Source organism: Haematobia irritans, chromosome 4 (assembly GCF_050003625.1).
Source record: "Haematobia irritans isolate KBUSLIRL chromosome 4, ASM5000362v1, whole genome shotgun sequence".
Taxonomy (NCBI): Eukaryota; Metazoa; Arthropoda; class Insecta; order Diptera; family Muscidae; genus Haematobia; species Haematobia irritans.
In genome coordinates this window covers 199,430,549-199,453,601 of record NC_134400.1, presented here as the reverse complement: position 1 = coordinate 199,453,601, position 23,053 = coordinate 199,430,549, and the positions used below count along the sequence as shown (strand labels likewise).

The window sequence follows — 23,053 nt, the reverse complement described above, 5'->3', positions numbered from 1 at the left end:
TTATTTTCTGTTGTTCGCTTGAACAGAACAGAAATTTGTTCACACAATGATTTGTAAAAATGCTGCCATTTAGTTATTTCATTGTGATGAAAAGTATTCTAATCATACGCATGCGAGTTGGTTTTTTTTATAGTCATCAGACATAGTTTAAGAGGAACAAGCAGCTGGAAATGTTGCAGAGAGTTTTAAGCCCAACTTATAATATGCTTCCTGGGAAATCACTACAGGCCAGAGAAGAGTTTTGCCCACTTTTCCCAAAAACACACGAATGAAAAAATCGCACAACTTGGGCCAACAATTTTTTTGTAACTACAAAATATCAGCACTGATGACAACTGATTGCGTAGCACCGAGAAATAAAATAAATAAAAACACAAGGGATTTAGTTTTTCTTTTCAATGATGTTTCAATAAAACGTAATTTTATTGAATTTTTGGGAGATTATTATTTACCTTTTACAAAACAATCGTTGGACGGACGTAATCCAGAAACGAATAATAACAAAAGTTAGACGCCGCAAGACGGTAATGGCGCGACTCGTTAGAAAAATGTAACGAATTGTGCTGAAAGCACAGAGCTGCATCCAGAGCTTAGGGTACATTTTCTAACGAGGGGGAAATTGTCATTTTACAAGATTTTAAGTCCCCATCTAACGAATAAATTTTGACCTTACGAATTTGAACTTAAACATTCCGCCCGCCTTGCAACATCCAGCTATGTTGTAATTGAAATTCATTAATACATAGACATTACATACAATATTTTAATATCAAAATAAATATAAAATGCGATGTCAGTTTCATTTTCAAATTGAGCAATTTTTTTTTTATTAGTTCTTTAATTTTTTTTTTCCAAACTTCATGAATTCTTAACTAAATGCTCGTAGAGCCGTTGACCCGGAGGGTCTGCAGTGTCTGGGTTATTGGCCAGGATGACCTACGACACATATTCATGGTTGACATTGCCCTGAAATCACCCAGCCGAATATCGTCAGCTGCGCCAAGGGGAATCCCGGACTCGAAAACATTTGAGGCTTAATAACCCTTGCGTATACGTCGGGCCCCAGGACCAACCCCACCCCGGAAGGGCGATAAAACACTGGATCGGCCAGCTGGAGACATTCAAAATGCTCTCGTATGGAGTCTGGAGCCGACGCCGATGGGGTGACCACACGGGATAAATCTGTCACCCGGGCGGAAAAAATCAATTTATTTTCCGCGTTGTGCCGGGATACGACGATCAGCGGACAAAAGGCGTTCTGCGCTGTCATTGCCGAAGTAAGCCGTAAGCTTTGGGCAAGACTACTGCATATCATACTGTACCCCGCACATGGGTCGAGGACAGCTCGGACGGGAATTCGACGACCGGACAAGACGAGTATCAACACAATAGTGGGACCAAGCGTAACAGTTGGTTGCAAAACTAACAACGGACTAAATATGGGGGTTGCATTTGTAATGCAGTACGCGGACGAATTAACGGACGGACTTGAATTTGACTTTCTCTTAGACAAATCGGACGATGGAGCGGAAGGACGTTGTTGCTGGTCGAAGGAGTGCAGAAGCGTATGGTGGCTCTCTCCGCATTCGCGACACCTTTCGCGACTATTGCAGGTCGACCGCATGTGTGACCTGCCCAGACAGTTGGAGCACACCCGATGAAGAACTACGGTGCGCAGCCTTTGCTCCAACCGCATTTTCAAGAACCTGCGGCACGACCGTAGATTATGCTTCCGCCTGCATAACACACAATTGTTCAAATGAAGCTTTGGGCTCGAGTCCGAATTTCTTTGGGCAGTCCCCGTAGGGGAAGACGAAGATTCTGCTGCCTTAGTTGCAGATACTTCAGCTGGAGCCGTATCAGCCCCCGACGGAGGGATAACTTTTTGTGTCGGTACTACCTCTTGTGAAGAGGCGACGACTGGGGTCATCCCGACGTCAGGGACCTGCTCGATTGCTGGTAACGGCTCGCGAAGAACCGGTGCAACATTATTTTCTAAAATCTCTCTTTCCTCATCGGACATCGGGACGTCATCTTCGTAGTCAGGGAGAGTCTTAACAATTTCCCTCATATTTTCCATTGTACTGCGAAAAGAAAGATGACGCTTACTATATGAACGATCGAAAACTATTCGGTCAGTATGACCAATTTTACCACCGGTCGTCTTACAACACCGTTTGCCGTTCTCACGTCTGCAACTCTAACGCGACCGTCAGATCCTGGGTGGACGTCATCCACACGACCTAATTTCCACGATGTAGGAGGTAATTGCTCATCACGAATTACTACCAAGTCCCCTACTTCGATATCACGCTGCGGAAATTTCCATTTATATCTTTTCTGTAAGCATTTCAAATATTCCTCTTTCCACCGTAAGCAGAACTGTTGCGACAGCGCCTTCATTTTCCTGAATCGATGTACCAAATGAAGTGGGGATTCCTCCTCTAACTGTTCAGGAGGCGCCAGGATCGGAGATCCTACCAAAAAATGGCCAGGCGTAAGTGCCACCAACTCTTGAGAACTTTCACTCATCGGGCACAACGGCCTAGAATTTAAACAAGCCTCAATTCTCGAAAGAACAGTCGAAAACTCTTCAAATGTATATTTGAATCCAGATGCATGTTTCCTAAAATGCGTCTTGAAGCTTTTGACAGCAGCTTCCCAGAGACCACCCATATGTGGCGCCCCGGCAGGGATAAACTGCCAGGAAAGCTGCTGAAACTGGTATGCGGAACACACCTTATCACGTCCCTCCTTAAGAACACTTCTCAATTCTTTTTCCACTTCGCGTGAAGCGCCTACAAAATTTGTACCATTATCCGAAAAAATGGTCTTGGGACAACCACGCCGAGAAATAAATCTGTGAAAGGCAGCCAGAAATGTTGTCGTAGACAAGTCCGATGTGGCTTCCAAGTGTATGGCCTTCGTCGAAAAGCATACAAAAACGCAAACATAACCCTTTGTTATCTTACATGCGCGCCCTATAAATGACTTAATTTCGAAAGGCCCCGCAAAATCAACGCCAGTCGTAGTAAACGGTCTGGTAAGCACAGTTCTCTCCGGTGGGAGAGCCGCCATGATCTGTGTACAAGACTTCTTCCTATCCAACAGACACCGTTTACACCGGTTAATAGTCGATCTAATCAAAGATGTTAAACGAGGAATCCAATACTCTATCCGAATAAGACGTAGAATCAACTGGTTCCCTCCGTGAATAGATATGTCGTGAACATGTTTCACCAGTAACCTAGCGAATCTACTATTATACGGCACTATAATTGGATGTCGCTCACTATACGAAAGGGTAGGACACCTACTCAAACGACCATTCAACCTCATAACCCCCTCCTCATCCAGGAATGGATTCAATGACAACAACGAACTCCTGGAACCTAACGGTTTCTTTTCCATCAAACAACCGTACTCATCTGGATAATGAGCCCTTTGAGAAAGAACAGCTAGACGTAATCTCACTGCCTTTAATTCAGTTGCCGTCAACGTCGTGTCGTGATACACATTTCGACTAGCATGTGAATAATGGTCCTTTGATAAAACCTAAATATATACGCGATGACTCGTAGAGCCCTATTTAACGAAGAAAATCTCTCTAAAATGTCCTCATAGTTCGTAAAAAACGATGCGTGAGTCTTGACCGCCCGTACCTCAACGTCAGTCTCAAGAGGGGTCAAATCACTAATATCCCACTGAGAACTAGCTGAGCACAGCCACTCTGGTCCATGCCACCAAAGCGTTGAAACTGCCAACTCTGCAGGCGACACTCCGCGACTTCCCAAGTCGGCCGGATTGTCCTCAGAACGAACATGGTACCAATTCTGTCCCCCAGTATTCTCCTGAATCCTACATACGCGATTCGCAACGAAAGTAGACCACGTAGATGGCGTCTTTCGAAGCCAAGAGCGGACGATCGTAGAATCCGTCCAACAATAAACACGTCGAAATTCAATATCTAACTCCCTGGCTATAGACTTGTAAATTTCTGAGGCCAAAACTGCCCCACAAAGCTCCAAACGTGGCAAAGATATAGATTTGATGGGGGCTACCTTAGTCTTACAAGATAGCAAATGGGTGAAGATATGTCCCTGCGGCGTAACCACACGAACATATACTACCCCCGCGTATGCTTTTTCCGAGGCGTCGGAAAAAACATGTAATTCTACCTCACAGTCTGTGGAGTAATTGACCCATCGAGGAATACGAACGTGATTCACATCCTGATAGGTCTCGACAAACTTTCGCCATTGTCGCTCAGTTTGTAACGGAAGAGACTCGTCCCATCCTATCTTATCCAACCAAACCTGTTGCATAATTATCTTCGCCACTATAATAACTGGCCCCAGCCAGCCAACAGGGTCAAATAGCCTAGCTATAGCCGATAAAACCTCTCTCTTCGTAAACCGAGATTTTTGCTCAATCGGTTTCATCTCAAAATAAAACAAGTCTAACTGCGCATTCCACCTAATGCCCAACGGTTTCGAACTACTGGCCTCAACAAATTCCAGTAATTTGGCGTCAACCAAATGGTCAGCCGGAAGCGATTCCAAAATGGCTAGCTCATTAGAAGTCCACTTCCTCAGTTCGAACTTTGCCGATGATAATACCCTAATCAATTGATCCCTAGATTCAACAGCAGTATCCACGTTATGGTATCCTGTCAAAACATCATCCACGTACATGCACCTTCGTAGAATATGTGCCGCGTGGGGATAGTCATCTTCGGAGTCATCGGCCAATTGCAATAACGTCCGTATAGCTAAATAGGGAGCACAATTCACTCCAAATGTCACGGTCTGCAGCTCATAGTCTTGTACATCTTCCTGTGGGGAGTCCCTAAAGACAATTCGCTGCAGAGAAGTATGGGCCGAATTTACCCTAATTTGGCGGTACATCTGTGTGATGTCGCAATTAAAAACATATTTGAAAAATCTCCACCTCAAAATCAAATACACCAATTCCAATTGTAATGTGGGTCCCACATAAAGAATGTCGTTCAGACTTTTACCATTTGAGGTCTTATGCGAAGCATTAAAGACAACTCGAAGTTTGGACGTCAATTTGTCCGGATTGATTACCGGGTGGTGAGGCAAGTAACACACAGTTTGATCTGCAGGAGAAGTCGACGACACTGGTCTCATATGTTGCAAGTCCAAATATTCTTTAATCACCCCGTCATACATTAATTTCGTTTCAGGCTTTCGTAAAAGCGAAGCCTCACCACGAATAAATTGCTTCAAACAACTTGTCCGCGAATGTCCAAGCAAGACGTGTCCCTTTAATTCGGGTTTTATCGGAAGAGTCACTACGTATCTTCCATCGGAATCCCTATATGTGGTATTCTTAAAATTTTCCTCACAAAATGTATCTGCGGGAGAACAAATTGCCCGTCTTGGTAAGTCCTCTAATTCCCAAAACCGAAGAAGAGTCTTGTCAAGACCATCTTCTTCCATAAATTCAACAGTCGTTGAAAAAACCGTCACATTAGAAGTGGGAATTGAACCAGTAATGAGCCAGCCGAAGACTGTCTGTTGAGCAATCAACGACCCTAAAATACCAGACCGAACCCCCTGTAATATAATTCTGGGATACACGTCTGCCCCCAACAATAGATCAACCGGACGACTATCGAACAGATTAGGATCAGCTAAACGCAAATTTGGCAAACGTGACATATAATTCCGACTCACTTGGAAAGACGGTAAATTCCCAGAAATCCTAGGCAGGACCAACGCAGTCGCCTCTACCAAGACCGATCCATCTATGGGTGACCCTATACTCAGAGGGCAAATACCTCGAGAAGTTATCGAAACCGATTGATTCACGCCCGATATCGAAGACGTCGCACTCGTTATCGAAATCCTAAGCAACTTTTGCATTTTTTCGGTAATAAAGGAGGCTTCCGATGCTGGGTCAATAAGAGCCCGAGCTGGGTACGTCATACCCTGATGAACGATGTTCACCATAGCCGTCCCTAATAGTACCGACCTGTTCTGGGAAACATGAAATACTTGCCTGGCCGAAGTGCCAGACACGATTCCAGACGAAGTGGAAGGCTGCGGGTCAATCAAACCGCTAGAATCCGTAGGACGAGCGGCCGAAACCGTCGAAGACGTAGTCGCCACATTCGTAGAATGGGAAAAATCGCGATGAAGCAAAGTATGATGCCTTCCTTGACACTTCTCACAACTGCGAGATGTAGCACAGTTGTTAACGTCATGTCTACGAGATAGACAATTGAAACAACAGCGGTACCGTTTCACAGCAGTCAACCGATCATTCACAGAAAGATTCCTAAATTTCGGACAAACACGAAGATGATGGCTTTGTCGTGGACAAAGAACACACATCTTATCGACGGAATCTCTAGAAGAATGAGAAGTGTATTGCGAATTACGCGACCTAGATGGCGAAGATTTCGGAGCTGCATTCGTAAAATGCGTTCGCAGTTTCCTGCCATCAGTTCTCCTCGAAGCATCGATACCCTTCAAATCGCGCAGACACGTGAGTGTCTGAATCCTTTCCGTAAGAAAACGATCCATGTCCACCCAAGACGACAACGCAGACTTATCACTTATACCCTGTTCCCACAAAGTAACACTAATCTTCGGTAGACGTTGCACACACAAATATATCAAAATCGGATCCCAATCGTTCGTAGGAACGTTATTCACAGCCATCGCCGAAATACATGCATTTATACCACGCTGCAAGTTCTTCAACCCAGAACTTGTCTCGGTGTCTAAGACCGGAAGGTCAAAAAGAAGCTTCAACTGATTGCTGACTAAAATTCTCAAGTTGTCATAAGTTTCCTTTAACGTCCTCCAAGCTAACTCGAAACTCCTATCAGTGAGAGGAAATCTTCTTACAACTTCACGGGCGTCGCCACTAGTCTTTTTGAGCAAATGACACAAGCGCTCAATATCACTCAGACGGGAATTTTTTACATAAACAGCAGTAAACAAATCCCTAAATGTTGGCCAAGACTGAAAGTCACCATCGAAAACCTCAATATCGCATGGTGGTAAAGCCAAACTATGGACCGCACCATGGTCAACACCTAACAAAAGAGAATTTCCCGATACATCCACATTACCAGAACGAGCAGAAATATCCGCCACATCGGCCTGCTGTATAGGAGTTGACGCCCTATGAACGGCTTTCAGACCGTCTATTTTCCTTTCGATAGTGGAAACAATACGAATATAGGCATCATAAGTTGCCTCATACTTGCCGTCAGCAGATTCTACCTTTCCCTTATCTGAATCCTCCTGAAGATCGTCTAAACACTCCTCATACCTCTCTTTCACTTTCTCCCAGAGTGATTTCGCCTCTTCGACCTGAGCCCTTAGAGAATAAACATCTAAATTCTCCTCCTTCCAAGAGCTAACCCGTGTCCCAAACTTCACAACCGCATCAGCGGCTCTAATGAATCGCGCGAATGTATTAACTGGCATATTGAAAATAATTTAGCGTCACAAAAATTCACAAAAACTCGTAAAGTATGTGAACACGCACTTATCGACAGCGAAAACTGGCCGAAAAATCAATAAATTTGCACAAAATGCCCAAAAATGCAAAAACAAAAATTTACAAAATTTTTCTTTCAGTGTATCAAATTCTCACACTGCACCAAAATTACCACAAAATTTCTTGAAGTGTAAACAATTGTTCGTAAAACAACCACTTCAAAACTTAAAATCAAAAATTTCAAACAATTTGTAAAATATTGGACTATTTTTCTCTCAGTGTAGAAACAATTAATTTTCGTTCAGTGTACCGAATCACAAAATATTTTCCCCTTGTACAAAAAATAGGCAAATTATTCAAGTCAAATTCTAAAAATCTCAAAATTCTACTAAAATCTTCGAACTATTTCTCTCAGTGTATGAATGAATTTACGAAAATTACGCTCAGTGTACCGAAGAATACTGACTGCCGCCAATTTGTATCAAAACTTCACACACGAAAACCAGATGATCAAAAAAATTCAACAAATTATAAGAAATTATAAAAAAAATGTCTGTAAGACCAAATGTAGGGTGCACGGACTGTAAAATACACCTCTACACTTCCACGCCAAATAATCTCCCCAAAAAAATTAAAAATCGCAAATAATAAAAAATATAGAAATAAAAATATATACGTAATATATATGATAAAATAAAAATTATACGATCGTACCGGACCGCCTGTAGGGTGCACAGTGACCAAACCGATAATTTTTACTAATGCGCGTAACGCTAATGGGTCATACAACACGAAACCCAAAAAACTCAATTTCAAAAATTTTTATAATTTTCCTCAAAATATTTACGACTCGCGGCCCCGTGAGGGTTAACAAATAAACCAAAGAAACACAGCTCAAAAAAAATATGTATGTATATACGTGTGTGTATCACTGATCATACGTAGGTATGTAATTCAAACGTTGACTGCAGTGACGATTGATGTTTGTTTACAATAGTAATACGACCAACAGAGCCTTTGGAGTCTGCGTGTATTTTGTTATTGTTTTATTTACTTCAAGTTAAAGGCAACGTAATTGCAAATAATGTTTTGAAGTAAATAAGCACTGTCAACGTTTAAATTCACCACACAACACCAATATATACAATAGATTTTTCACTTTTTATTTTGATTATTCTTTCACTTGAATATCATTTAACAAAACGAAATCAAACAAACGAAAGAAATGTGCGTACGTATGTAGCAACGAATGTGTGTTTTTAGAAATGCAATTTGCCGTCGGCAAAACGAAATAATTGAATCAATGTTGTAAAACGACCGCGGTTTAAATTTAAAACACTCGCGATTTGCTCAATTATTTTAATAAAACACTGACATACGCACCTGTGTGTTGATAAATAATTATTTAAATAAATTTTCAATATAAATCCTTCACAAATATGGCTGCAAATGGCTGCTTTTTGTTGTTGCTTCACAATGATGAGCACTTTCCTTTGGAAAAGAAAAAGAAAACCCTTTATTAATTGCTGTAAGCAAGTATCCGGCTCGATTGGACCAATGATTGCGTAGCACCGAGAAATAAAATAAATAAAAACACAAGGGATTTAGTTTTTCTTTTCAATGATGTTTCAATAAAACGTAATTTTATTGAATTTTTGGGAGATTATTATTTACCTTTTACAAAACAATCGTTGGACGGACGTAATCCAGAAACGAATAATAACAAAAGTTAGACGCCGCAAGACGGTAATGGCGCGACTCGTTAGAAAAATGTAACGAATTGTGCTGAAAGCACAGAGCTGCATCCAGAGCTTAGGGTACATTTTCTAACGAGGGGGAAATTGTCATTTTACAAGATTTTAAGTCCCCATCTAACGAATAAATTTTGACCTTACGAATTTGAACTTAAACAACAACAGTAACACCAGATGGAATAGAGGAACTATGCATAGAAAGACGGTTCAGAAAATTATATCTCCTATCAGTGCTGTATTGTTCTTGGTAGAACATCACAATCTCCTAGCGGTGATGAGGGAGACCAAATGGGCGCTGTTTTAGCTTCAATCTGCCATCTCCAATTACTTAAGTAAGATAAAATTTCCATTTCGTTTGGGGGGGGGGGGGGCAAACTTCGAAGGATGATACCGGCGTAGCGAATGCGTTTTGCAGACAGTTCGTCGAGCATGACAAGACAGTAGATCAGACAAGCAGAAGGAGAGTCTTTCGTGCACTCAGACAGGACAGCTCCCCTCATCAGTCATCAGTGAGCAGCGTGTGCTCCCAACGATAAAGGCCAACAAGAGCTCCACAGATGGCTTGGCTACGAGAATATTGAAGCACATTGGAGGAAATGACGCTATACCTTCATTACCAGATATTTGGATAATAGGGAAGTTGTTCCAGTTCTGAAACCAGGAAAACAAGCACATCTTGGAGACCTCTTTCCCATTACGAAGATTCTGAAAGTTATTTTACTGCCCTACTTCACAGACCATCTAATGTTGACAGAACATCAGCATGGTTTTCGCTCGGGCAGGAGTAAAACCACTGCGTTGTGTGAATACACAGCCAACATTGCAGAGGGATTGAATAGTAAGAGGCCGCACAAACGTTCGATTCTCGTAGCATTGGACTTGTCTCAAGTGTTCGATAAAGCGAAGGGATGGTTGGCGAATTACATGGCTGGCAGACAGTTCTATAAGGAATTCAGAGGAAAAAGATCTTCTCCTATGAGGAATAAACAAGACATACCTCAAGGCGGTGGTAGTCATTTGTAAGTTTTGCGTGACATAAGCTCCCCATCCACCATCAGATGTTCACCGCCTAACCTATGCGGATAACTGTTCCATAGTCACTTCAGGTAGTACATCACGGAGCTTGACTACCTCCTTACACTTAGGGACTTCTTTTCCCACTGGAATCTAAAACTTTCTTCCTAAATCGATGGCGACTATTTTCACATCGTGGACCAAGGAATGAACCTAGAACTCGGTATCCACATCCGTGGACCGAGTATGGGAACTTCTCCCTAATAATCTTAGGAGATGGTTGGCGAAATACATGGCTGGTAGACAGTACTATGTGGAATTAAGAGGCGTACCTCGGACGGTGTACTGTCCGCCCTCTCCTCTTTAACTTACACATGGCAGGATCTACTCTTCAACCATCAGATATTCATCTGATAACCTATGCGAACGACTGTTCCATAATTACATCAGGTAGAGACATGGAGATATCTGAGGTGAAGTTCAATGACTACCATCCTGCACTTGGGGATTTCTTTTTCAGCAGGATTCTGAATCTTTCTATTGCTAAATCGACAGCACCCATTTTTACATCGTCGCCAGAGCATCCCCACGTCCAAACCCCTAAAGTCCTTGGTGTGACGTTTGATAGTCTGTTTCCCTTTGGAAAACATGCGGAAATAATTTCTAAAAACGTTAAGAGTAGAAACAAGATCCTGAATCAAATAGTGTGTAACACTTGTGGGAAACATTAAGAGACAATTCAAATGACTTATGAGTCGATTGGCAATTTCCTTATCATTTATGCGGCCCCCGTTTGGACTACCAGTGTAAGCTAACAGGTTGGATGATAAGTCCCCGGTCTGACACATAGATGGCGTCGCTAGTTAGTCAATTAGTTTGTGAGATAGAGCGTCTTTTGTGAAGCAACTTTTGTTATTGTGAAAAAAATGGAAAAAAAAAGAATTTCGTGTTTTGATAAAATACTGTTTTCTGAAGGGAAAAAATACGGTGGAAGCAAAAACTTGGCTTGATAATGAGTTTCCGGACTCTGCCCCAGGGAAAACAACAATAATTGATTGGTCTGCAAAATTCAAACGTGGTGAAATGAGCACGGAGGACGGTGAACGCAGTGGACGCTCGAAAGAGGTGGTTACATCAAAAAAATCCACAAAAATATTTTGAATGACCGTAAAATGAAGTTGATCGAGATAGCAGAGGCCTTAAAGATATCAAAGGAACGTGTTGGTCATATCATTCATCAATATTTGGATATGCGGAAGCTCTGTGCAAAATGAGTGCCGCGCGAGCTCACATTTGACCAAAAACAACAACGTTTTGATGATTCTGAGCGGTGTTAGCAGCTGTTAACTCGTAATACACCCGAGTTTTTCCGTCGATTTGTGACAATGGATGAAACATGGCTCCATCACTACACTCCTGAGTACAATCGACAGTCGGCTGAGTGGACAGCGACCGGTGAACCGACTCCGAAGCGTCGGAAGACTCAAAAATCCGCTGGCAAAGTAATGGCCTGTGTTTTTTGGGATGCGCATGGAATATTTTTTATCGATTATCTTGAGAAGGGAAAAATCATCAACAGTGACTATTGTATGGTGTTCTTGGAGCGTTTGAAGGTCGAAATCGCGGCAAAACAGCCCCATATGAAGAAGACAACGCACCACCAAGACAACGCACCGTGCCACAAGTCATTGAGAACGATGGGAAAACTTCATGAATTGGGCTTTGAATTCCTTCCCCACCCACCGTATTCTCCAGATCTGGCCCCCACCGACTTTTTCTTGTCCTCAGACCTCAAAAGGATGCTCGCAGGGAAAAAATTTGGCTGCAATGAAGAGGTGATCGCCGAAATTGAGGCCTATTTTGAGGCAAAACCGAAGGAGTACTAGCAAAATGGTATCAAAAAATTGGAAGGTCGTTATAATCGTTGTATCGCTCTTGAAGGGAACTATGTTGAATAATAAAAACGAATTTTGACAAAAAAATGTGTTTTTCTTTGTTAGACCGGGGACTTATCAGCCAACTTGTTAGATGCAATGCAGAAATTTTTAATACTGCGCTGCGGATTGAGAGAGGATGTCAATCCAAGAAAATAGGACCGTTCACCCACCAACATCGTATAAAGTTCAAGGGATGAGCCACGCATATGATGACTCATGGAGGAGGGCAACATCTAACATAAAGGAGCCAAGGCTTTCTGCTTCGGCTTCAGAAAAGATTCATTCAATGACCTAACAGGCGATGACAGCAATGAGGGAATAAGTGCGGCAATGTTTTTCTACCAGAACAACGTTGTGCTGGAAGGAAGACTACTACCTCTTAGTGATGATGAAAGACATCTGCCTAGAGAAACCAGATATCTCAGTTAAGGAATCTCCAGCTACTTGAACAGTTACATCTCACACTGCGGTGCGGATTGTTACTGGTTGTCACCCCCCGATGGGTCACCCGCTTTAACTTCCAGTATAAGCAATATTCAATGGAGAAATACTGCGGTGCGGATTGTCACTAGATGTCATTCCAAGACATCAGAAAAACATATGAAGTATGCCACATGGCCATGCCAGTGCTGACGGAATAAATTCGGCATTGTCTCCCAATCAGAACATCGTTGTGCTAGAAGGAAGACTACCACCTCTCAGCGATGATGAGAGACCAGGTCGGTGCTATTCCAGGTACTTGAACAGTTACCTCTCACACTGCGGTGCGGATTGTCACTGTATGTCACGACCCTAATGGGGACCCAGCTTGTACTCCCAGTATAAGCGATACTCACTGGAGAAATTTTCAAACGATGCAGCATACTACGGTGCGGATTGTCACTGGATGTCACTCCATGATATCAGAACCAAATCTGCAGCATGAGATCCAAATGTGAGGCAACATTACGACCTCCTGACTACCCCAGCCATACCAAGGAGGGTACCAGTAGTGTCAATGTCCAATCGTTTATTTGTTCTTACGTTCTTTTATTTATTCATACATTAACAACAACAACTTCACTTTCCAGGTTCGAATGGACATACAATGAATGAATCACCGGATAGACAACGTTGGTAAAGGAATCAGGATGGCATTGGAAGCGTGCCGAGGCTCAGTTTACCACTGACCGGCCAATTGCCTTCTAGGTAGTTAACAAGGTTTCTTTGTCCGCACCCCAAGTACTGCCGGCAAGTGACTTGAGGACCTTGTTTCTACCACGGAGCTTATTACAAATTGCAGTGGCATGGGCAGACGACCTGAAAAGGCTGTCGAATGTGACCCCAAGAATCTTGGGGTAATTTGTGGTCGGAATTATTTCGTCATCGACACTAATATTCAACTGCCTGCGCACTTCCGCCTTCCATGTAGTGAATAGTGTGGCTGAGGATTTGGTGGGGGATATCCTCAAGTTTCTCGCAGTGAAATAACTGGTAAGATTAGCTAAGTAGACATTTAAACGATCGCAGATGTCATCAACATTGGGCCCGGATGCCAAGATTGTACAGTCATCCGCATATGATACAATCTCGACGCCGTCAGGTGGGCGTGGAATCGAGGACAGGTAGAGGTTAAACAGTGCCGGACATATCACCCCACCCTGGGGAACTCCCTGTATAACTCTACGGGGTTTTGACTTTTTGTCCCTGAATTCCACGTACGACTGGCGTCCACACATATAATTCAGCACCCAACGTTTCACTCCTGCCGGTAGGGACGTATTCTCGATGTCCTCAAATAATGTGGCATGGTTGACCGTATCGAAAGCTTTCCTATGACACGGCCTGGGCTGATTAAGTCCCTTATTGATATGTGTCGAAATGGCATGTAAGGCTGTCGTCGTACTGTGTACCATACGGAATCCATGTTGATGGTGGGCAGCTGGAAAATTCTCCACAAGGCTAGGGAGGAGTAGTACCTCAAGTGTCTTGGATACTGGCGAGAGAAGGGATATCGGTCTGTACGATTCACATTTACTCGAATCTTTGCCTGGTTTCAGTACCCTTCCCATCTTCCAGACATCGGGTATAATGAGTGATTCTAAGGACAAATTGAGGAGTCTGGTCAGGTACTCAACACCCAGTATTCCCAGACGCTTCAACATTAGCATTGAAATTCCGTCGGGGCCCAGCGCCTTGGATGGTTTCGCGCTGTTGATGACACTGGCAACTTCGGCTGCAGTAAATTGTGGTGTGTCGTCGGCTCAGAGACCACGTATGCGACGTGTGGCTCTAGTTTTCGCTCTATCACTCTCGGGATGCTCGACAAACTGTCGGTTGAGGTATTTGGCGCATCTCTTCGGATCAGTCACAGTCACAGTCACGTCGCCAAAGGTGACTGAAATCCCATCATCCCTTGTAGCGGGGTTCGAGAGGGCTCTAACTGTTGACCACAATTTACCAGTCCCTGTGCCTAAGTTACATTGATTCAGGTGCTCTAACCAAGCGTTCCACTTGTGCTCGTCGACTATCTTACTAACCTCTAGATTTAGTTCTCTGATTCTAGGATCAGCAGAGTTAGCACGACGGCGTTCATCACGCTCGTCTGCGGGTCCCGCCGCCTAGGCTGGGAAGTTGGGCCTCACTTGGGCAATTCGACCAGCGGGTATGAAGCGAGCGGCTGCTGCGTTGATGGTGTCCCGGAACGCCCTCTGGGCAACATGAACATGAGAGGGGGACGGGAGCTCACTGAAGCGGCGATCGGTGTATTCTCTGAAGCCTTCCCAGTTGCTTTCTTTTGATTAATAAACTTCCGGCATTCATAGGTTATAAAATCGGAGGGTCGGTTGATGGTGAGAATTATGGGGAGGTGGTCCGATCCCAATGAAATGACGGGTTGCCAGGAGACGTCATTTATCAGACCAGGCGACGCTAAAGATAAATCTGGCGAACAGCTGCAGTCACCCATAATCCTCGTGGGGGGCCTCTTCGTTCACCGTGCAAAATGTGAGTCATCTATCTGCTCTGCCAACGCTATGCCTCTCTGGTCATTACCAAGGAGAGAATGCCAAAGTTCAAGGTGGGCATTAAAGTCTCCTAGAACCAATCGGTTATGCCCGCACAACAGCCACTCAATGTTTGGGCTATAACCTGGTGCACAGCTACCAACCGGCGGTATATACACATTGTATAGCTCTATCTTGGCAGCCCCAGACTTGACTGCTACCCCCATACATTCCATATAAGGGTCACTAGTGCCTGGCACAAGCGGGATAAAGGGTGATACGGTCAAAATTTGGTCAATATAAACTTGACGTATTTCTTTCAATTTTGCATTTAAAAAACCTGAACACCCCTCATTTTGAAGGTGTGTGTGTGTAGAATAGTGCTCCTATTTTGATTTTGGAATTCACTCTTCAGTTGTCAAAATGCCGTCCAAGCAAGAAGAGCAGCGTATCAAAATTTAGCTCGCGCATCGCGAAAATCCGAGCTACTCTCACGCAAAGCTGGCAAAATCGCTAAAAGTTGCCAAATCAACCGTTACAAATGTAATTAAAGTGTTTGGGGAACGTTTGTCGACAGCCAGGAAGTCTGGATCGGGGGGAAATCGAAAACCGGAAGCCGCTGAGACGACAAAGAGAGTTGCCGGTAGTTTCAAGCGAAACCCTAACCTCTCTCTCCGAGATGCCGCAAATAAGCTGGGTGTATCGTCTACAACCGTGCATCGAGCCAAAAAACGAGCCGGACTATCGACTTACAAGAAGGTAGTGACTCCAAATCGCGATGAAAATACGACGGCCAAAGCGCGATCCCGGAGGCTGTACACGACGATGTTGACGAAGTTTGACTGCGTGGTAATGGACGACGAAACCTACGTCAAAGCCGACGACAAGCAGCTTCCGGGACAGGAGTTTTATACGGCAAAAGGAAGGGGAAAGGTAGCAGATATTTTCAAGCACAGAAAACTGTCAAAGTTCGCAAAGAAATATCTGGTTTGGCAAGCCATCTGTACCTGTGGCTTGAAAAGCAGCATTTTCATAGCTTCCGGGACTGTCAACCAAGAAATTTACGTGTACGAGTGTTTGAATAAACGTCTGCTGCCTTTCCTGAAGAAACACGGATGTTCCGTACTGTTTTGGTCGGATTTGGCATCTTGCCATTACAGTAAAAAGGTCATGGAGTGGTACGCCGCCAACAACGTGCAGGTGGTTCCCAAGGACAAGAACCCTCCCAACACGCCAGAGCTCCGCCCAATTGAGAAATGCTGGACTATTGTCAAGCGGAACCTAAAGAAGACCAAAAAAACTGCTAAGGACGAGCAGCAGTTCAAGGCAAACTGGCTTTCTGCGGCGAAGAAGGTGGACAAGGTGGCTGTACAAAATCTGATGGCAGGCGTCAAGCGTGAGGCCCGGCAATTCGGATTTGGAAAAGCGAAAGCCTAACTGAATATTTTTCCTGAATTTTATACTAATTGAACTTGAAAAAGAAATTTAATTTGATTTTTTAAATAAACGATTTCACCGATTTACACGCGTTTTCCCTTGACCAAATTTTGACCGGATCACCCTTTAGGTCTATACTGCACGGAACGGTGTAATATGAAAGCCAGGCCACTACCTCCACTTCTCGTGCGATCCTTTCGAAGCACATTGTATCCATCACAATGGCGTAGGCTGCAGGTGGAATTCAGCCCTTATCCTTTTCCGATTCATAAAGTCCACGATCTCGCTAATCTTACCCCGGAGCCCGTTGCAATTAAATTGCACCCACTCCAAGTACCGAAGTGCACCCACTCTAAGCACCGGTTACACCTGACCGAAACCGAACGGTGGTGGATCAGGTTTCGGTAGACTGAACAATACCTTGGTCCGGGGTTCTCCTCTAGCCCGGCTCGGACCAACAGCTCCCCGGGATGCACCTTCACCAACACAAAAAGACGGACGAAACAAACACGTACACTGATGTGGCAGCCACTGGCCAATGGATGGGGTCCATCGGGTCGATCCGGTACACGGAACCCGCCGCCGTGGGATCCACGAATGTGTTGAACTTTGTTTCGTAGAATCAAAGTTACGCAAAACTTTAAAAAAAAAGAGAATTTAAATTTTTTTTTGGCTCGGAATCAATACCAAAACTATTAATGTTCTTCGTCGACTTTTAGACGAATCGACTTTTTGTCCAAAAAAAAGTTGAACAAAATCGATTTTTTATAATGTCCAACATTGCCTAACCGAACTTTAACGGGAATTTCCACATTTCTTGGATTTGTGCAAAAATTTATGAAAATGGGACAATTTATGAACATTTTCATAAATTTTTGCTCTGTGTTGGAGGGTATTTAGAAGCATTCTCTCTTCCATTGAATCACACCAGAAGAGAAGAAAATAATAAAAACAAAATCAGTTGCTTCAAGTGTTCTCAGAAAAACTCTAATAAAAATGTTCATCTGTGGAATGACATCAAGTTCAGTTTTCATTGGCATCTGACATGATATTCCACTTCACAATGGAAATGGGCTAGCTTGGACAATGGTATCTAAGGTCAGTGACATAATGCTTGCACTTCAAGCCAGGCAACCACCATCGAATAGCAAACAAAAGCAAAAGGTGAAGATGGTCTACTTAAAAAAAAACACAACAACATCACGACAACGCTTGTAATTTGCAGAACCACTTCTTCAAAAGAATTGCACACCAACCAAGAAAAAAAAATGGACTGCCATAAAAACCTCAAGTTTTTCATTTTTTTGTTTTTTATAAAAATAGCCAAAAATATCTACGTCATCACCACCGGCTACTTTAACTAAATTAAAGCGACTTGAGAGACAAAAATATATGATGACTTTGTGTAACCCAATCTGTCCAGCAAAACTGAATCAAGGCAAAAAAAAAAAAAAACTACAAGAAGCCACCGATTTTTCTCTTTTGCCAAATATCAAAGACAGAAAAAAAAACCGTGGTCTCTATTATGAGTGGAGCATGTACCTCAATAAAAATGCTGAAGAACTCAAACATAAAAACCTCAACCCATTACGAATGATGACCACGGAAAACCAAAAAATATTGTGGCTTGAACTACATTTGCAAAAAAAAAACGTAATCAAAGACCCCAAAAAGATACCCTCTTACACTCAGTCAGTGATGAAAACCTTGACTTCCAGTAAAATAGCTCCAAACAAACGCATCACAACAAAGGAGAAAAGAAAAACTCGTGGCTATAAAACCACCAACAAGTTGGCAAAAAGCGTGGCTTCCCTCCTCCTAAAGGCAACATCTTGCTTGAATGGGTCGTTCTGTCAGCCAGAAAGGCTGGTCATACTTCATCCCAACTAGGCCCAACGGGCAGTATGTTTGACACAAATGTCACTCCTTGCTGACAGGTTACATGCGAGAATTTGACGAGTGTTAAAATGTGGCATTCGAACATTTGTGTGGCTAGGGGCCAGTAGCATCGGATTCAGAACCATCGGATGGATTGGTGGTCATAGGGGAAATTACGTTTGAAAAACAGCAGCAGCTTCAATGCCAGCGCCAACGCCATCACTACACCAAAATAACATCATTCGAATCATATCTCAAAGTAAACACTGCACAATGGGGGCCAGGACTGAAGGTTGGGGGAACAAAATTAAAAAAATATATACGAATACAAATTGGATGATTGCAATCAACTTCAGATCAAATTTTGTAAAAATTTTAGTTCTATAGAAAATTTTGTCAAAATTTTATTTCTATAGAAAAAAATTGTATTTCTATAGCAAATGTTGTCAAAATTTTATTTTTCAAGAATTTTTTTTTTTTAATTTTAATACTATAGAAAATTTTGTCAACGTTTTAATTCTATAGAAAATTTTGCCAACGTTTTAATTCTATAGAATTTTTTTTCATAATTTTATTTATATAGAACATTTTATCAAAATTCTATTTCTATAGAAAACTTTTTTCTATAGAAAATTTTTTCAAAATTTTATTTCTATAGAAAATGTTGTCAAAATGTTAGTCCTATAGAAAATTTTGTCAAGATTTTATTCCAAAAGAAATTTTTTGTCAAAGTCTTATTACAACAGAAAATTTTGTCAAAATTTTAGTTCTATAGAGAATTTTGTCAAAATTTTATTTCTATAGAAAAAAATGTATTTCAAAAATTTATTTGTATAGAAAAAAAATTATTTCTATAGAAAATGTTCTCAAAATTTTAGTCCTGTAGAAAATTTTGTCAAGATTTGATTCCAATAGAAATTTTTTGTCAAAGTCTTATTTCAAGAGAAAATTTTGTCAAAATTTTAGTTCTATAGAAAATTTTGTCAAAATTTTATTTCTATAGAAAAAAAAAAAAATTATTTCTATAGCAAATGTTGTCAAAATTTTATTTCTCAAGAAAATCTTTATAAAAATTGTACTACTATAGAAGATTTTTTCAAAATTTTAATACTATAGAACATTTTGTCAACGTTTTAATTCTATAGAAAATTTTGTCAACGTTTTAATTCTATAGAAAATTTTTTCATAATTTTATTTATATAGAACATTTTATCCAAAATTCTATTTGCACAGAAAACTTTTGCATAGAAAATTTTTTCAAAATTTTATTTCTATAGAAAATGTTGTCAAAATTTTAGTCCTATAGAAATTTTTTTCAAGATTTTATTCCTATAGAAATTTTTTTGTCAAAGTTTTATTTCAAGAGAAAATTTTGTAAAAATTTTGTTTCCATAGAAAATTTTGTTAAATTTTTTTCTATAGAAAATTTTGTCAAAATTTTATTCCTATAGAAAATTTTCTTAAAATTTTATTTCTATAGAAAAATTCAAAATTTTAATCAAAATTTTATTTCTATAGAAAACTTTTTTCTATAGAAAATTTTTTCAAAATTTTATTCCTATAGAAAATGTAGTCAAAATTTTAGTCCTATAGAAAATTTTGTCAAGATTTGATTCCTATAGAAATTTTTTGTCAAAGTCTTATTTCAAGAGAAAATTTTGTCAAAATTTTAGTTCTATAGAAAATTTTGTCAAAATTTTAGTTCTATAGAAAATTTTGTCAAAATTTTATTTCTATAGAAAAAAAATTTATTTCTATAGCAAGCGTTGTCAAAATTTTATTTCTCAAGAAAATCTTTATCAAAATTGTACTACTATAGAAAATTTTTTCAAAATTTTAATACTATAGAACATTTTGTCAACGTTTTAATTCTATAGAAAATTTTGTCAACGTTTTAATTCTATAGAAAATTTTTTCATAATTTTATTTATATAGAACATTTCATCCAAAATTCTATTTGTATAGAAAACTTTTGTATAGAAAATTTTTTCAAAATTTTATTTCTACAGAAAATGTTGTCAAAATTTTAGTCCTATAGAAAATTTTTTCAAGATTTTATTCCTATAGAAATTTTTTTGTCAAAGTTTTATTTCAAGAGAAAATTTTGTCAAAATTTTATTTCCATAGAAAATTTTGTAAAATTTGTTTCTATAGAAATTTTGTCAAAATTTTATTCCTATAGAAAATTTTCTTAAAATTTTATTTCTATAGAAAAATTCAAAATTTTAATCAAAATTTTATTTCATAGAAAATTTTGTTAAATTTTTTTCTATACAAAATTTTTTCAAAATGTTATTTCTATAAAATTTCTTTCAAAATTGTATTTCTATACAAAATTTTTTCAAATTTTTATTTCTATAGAAAATTTTGTCAAAATTTTATTTCTATACAAAATTTTTTCAAAATTTTATTTCTCAAGAAAATTTTTTCAATACTTTAATTCTACAGAAAATTTTGTCAACGTTTTAATTCTATAGAAAATTTTGTCATAAATTTATTTATATAGAACATTTTATCAAAATTCTATTTCTATAGAAAACTTTTTTCTATAGAAAATTTTTTCAAAATCTTATTTCTATAGAAAATGTTGTCAAAATTTTATTCCTATAAAAATTTTATCAAGATTTTACTCCTATAGAAATTTTTTGTCAACGTTTTATTTCAAGCAAAAATTTTATCAAAATTTTATTTCCATAGACAATTTTGTTAATTTTTTTCTATAGAAAATTTTGCCAACATTTTATTCCTATACAAAATGTTCTTAAAATAGAAATTTTTTTCAAAATTTTTTCTATAGAAAAATTTTTTAAAATTTTTTCTATACAAAATTTTTTCAAAATTTTATTTCTATAGAAAATTTTTTCAAAATATTTTTCTATACAAAATTTTGTCAAAATTTTATTTCCATAGAAAATTCTGTTAAATTTTTTTCTATACAATATTTTTTCAAAATTTTATTTCTATAGAAAACTTTGTCAAAATTTTATTCCTATAGAAAATGTTTTCATAATTTTATTTATACAGAAAATTATATTAATTTTTTTTATTTTTTCAATTTTTTTTGCTACAGAATATTTTTTCAAAATATTTTTCTATAGAAAATATTGTCAAAATTTTATTTCTATAGAAAATTTTGTCAAAATTTTATTTTTTTATAGAACATTTTATGAAAATTTTATTTCCATAGAAAATTTTGCAACAATTTTATATCTAAAGAAATTTTTTAATCCTTTAGATTTTTTTTTAAATTTATTTCTTTAGAAAATTTTGTCAAAACTGTATTTCTAAACAAGTAAGGAAAGTCTAAAGTCGGGCGGGGCCGACTATATTATACCCTGCACCACTTTGTACATCTAAATTTTCGATACCATATCACATCCGTAAAATGTGTTGGGGGCTATATATAAAGTTTAGTCCCAAATACATACATTTAAATATCACTCGATTTGGACAGAATTTGATAGACTTTTACACAATCTATAGACTCAAAATTTAAGTTGGCTAATGCACTAGGATGGAACACAATTTTAGTAAAGAAATATGGGAAACGTTTAAATCTGAAGCAATTTTAAGGAAACTTCGCAAAAGTTTATTTATGATTTATCGCTCGATATATATGTATTAGAAGTTTAGGAAAATTAGAGTCATTTTTACAACTTATCGACTAAGCAGTGGCGATTTAACAAGGAAAATGTTGGTTTTTTGACAATTTTTGTCGAAATCAGAAAAACATATATATGGGAGCTATATCTAAATCTGAACCGATTTCAATCAAGTTTGGCACACATGACTATACTACCAATTGTACTCCTTGTGCAAAATTGCAAGCTAATCGGCACAAAACTCTGGCTTCTGGGTCCATATAAGTGCAAATCGGGCGAAAGATATATGTGGGAGCTATATCTAAATCTGAATCGATTTCTTCCAAAATCAATAGGGTTCTATTCTGACCCAAATTAGGAACATTTGCCAAATTTGAAGGCGATTGGACTTAAATTGCGACCTAGACTTTGATCACAAAAATGTGTTCACAGACAGACGGACGGACAGACGGACATTGTTATGTCGACTCAGGGACCCACCCTGAGCATTATTGCCAAAGACACCATGTATCTATCTCGCCTCCTTCTGGGTGTTACAAACTTATGTACTAACTTATAATACCCTGTTCCACAGTGTGGCGCAGGGTATAAAAAAATTTATTTCCATAGAAATTTTTGTCAAAATTTTATTTTTATAGAAAATTTTGTCAAAATTTTATTTCTATAGAAAATTTTGCCAACATTTTATTTCTATAGAAAATTTGGTCAAAATTTATACCCTGCGCAACACTGTGGAACAGGGTATGTAACACCCAGAAGGAGACGCGATAGACACATGGTGTTTTTGGCAATAAAGCTCAGGGTGGGTCCCAGAGTCGATATAACCATGTCCGTCTGTCTGTGAACACATTTTTGTGATTAAAGTCTACGACTCAGTTTAAGTCCAATCGCCTTCCAAATTTGGCACAAGTTCCTGTTTTGGGTCACAATAAAACCCTATTGATTTTGGAAGAAATCGAATCAGA

General features: G+C 39.5%; 3 protein-coding genes across 3 annotated transcripts in view; all 3 read right to left on the bottom strand.

The window, feature by feature from the left end:
- LOC142235947 (uncharacterized) overlaps positions 1-23,053 on the bottom strand; it is an 874,494-nt gene that overhangs the window by 708,614 nt on the left and 142,827 nt on the right. The gene's annotated exons all lie outside the window — the stretch shown is intronic.
- On the bottom strand, positions 382-9,387 carry LOC142235113 (uncharacterized). Its single transcript, XM_075306349.1, has 2 exons — positions 8,866-9,387; positions 382-2,084 (listed from the first exon to the last, which is right to left on the bottom strand). Exon 2 carries the CDS (start codon positions 2,078-2,080, stop codon positions 950-952), a length of 1,131 nt encoding a protein of 376 aa, XP_075162464.1. The 5' UTR covers positions 2,081-2,084; positions 8,866-9,387; the 3' UTR covers positions 382-949.
- On the bottom strand, positions 2,128-7,469 carry LOC142235945 (uncharacterized). Its single transcript, XM_075307198.1, has 3 exons — positions 4,951-7,469; positions 3,663-4,890; positions 2,128-3,555 (listed from the first exon to the last, which is right to left on the bottom strand). Exons 1-3 carry the CDS (start codon positions 7,467-7,469, stop codon positions 2,128-2,130), a joined length of 5,175 nt encoding a protein of 1,724 aa, XP_075163313.1.

Coding starts and splice junctions, on each gene's coding strand:
- LOC142235113 (XM_075306349.1), bottom strand. CDS start 2,080: ATGGAAAATATGAGGGAAATTGTTAAGACTCTCCCTGACTACGAAGAT.
- LOC142235945 (XM_075307198.1), bottom strand. CDS start 7,469: ATGCCAGTTAATACATTCGCGCGATTCATTAGAGCCGCTGATGCGGTT. Junction 4,891..4,950: donor TTGGTGTATTTGATTTTGAG/GTGGAGATTTTT, acceptor CCGCCAAATTAG/GGTAAATTCGGCCCATACTT. Junction 3,556..3,662: donor CTCTTGAGACTGACGTTGAG/GTACGGGCGGTC, acceptor GTATATATTTAG/GTTTTATCAAAGGACCATTA.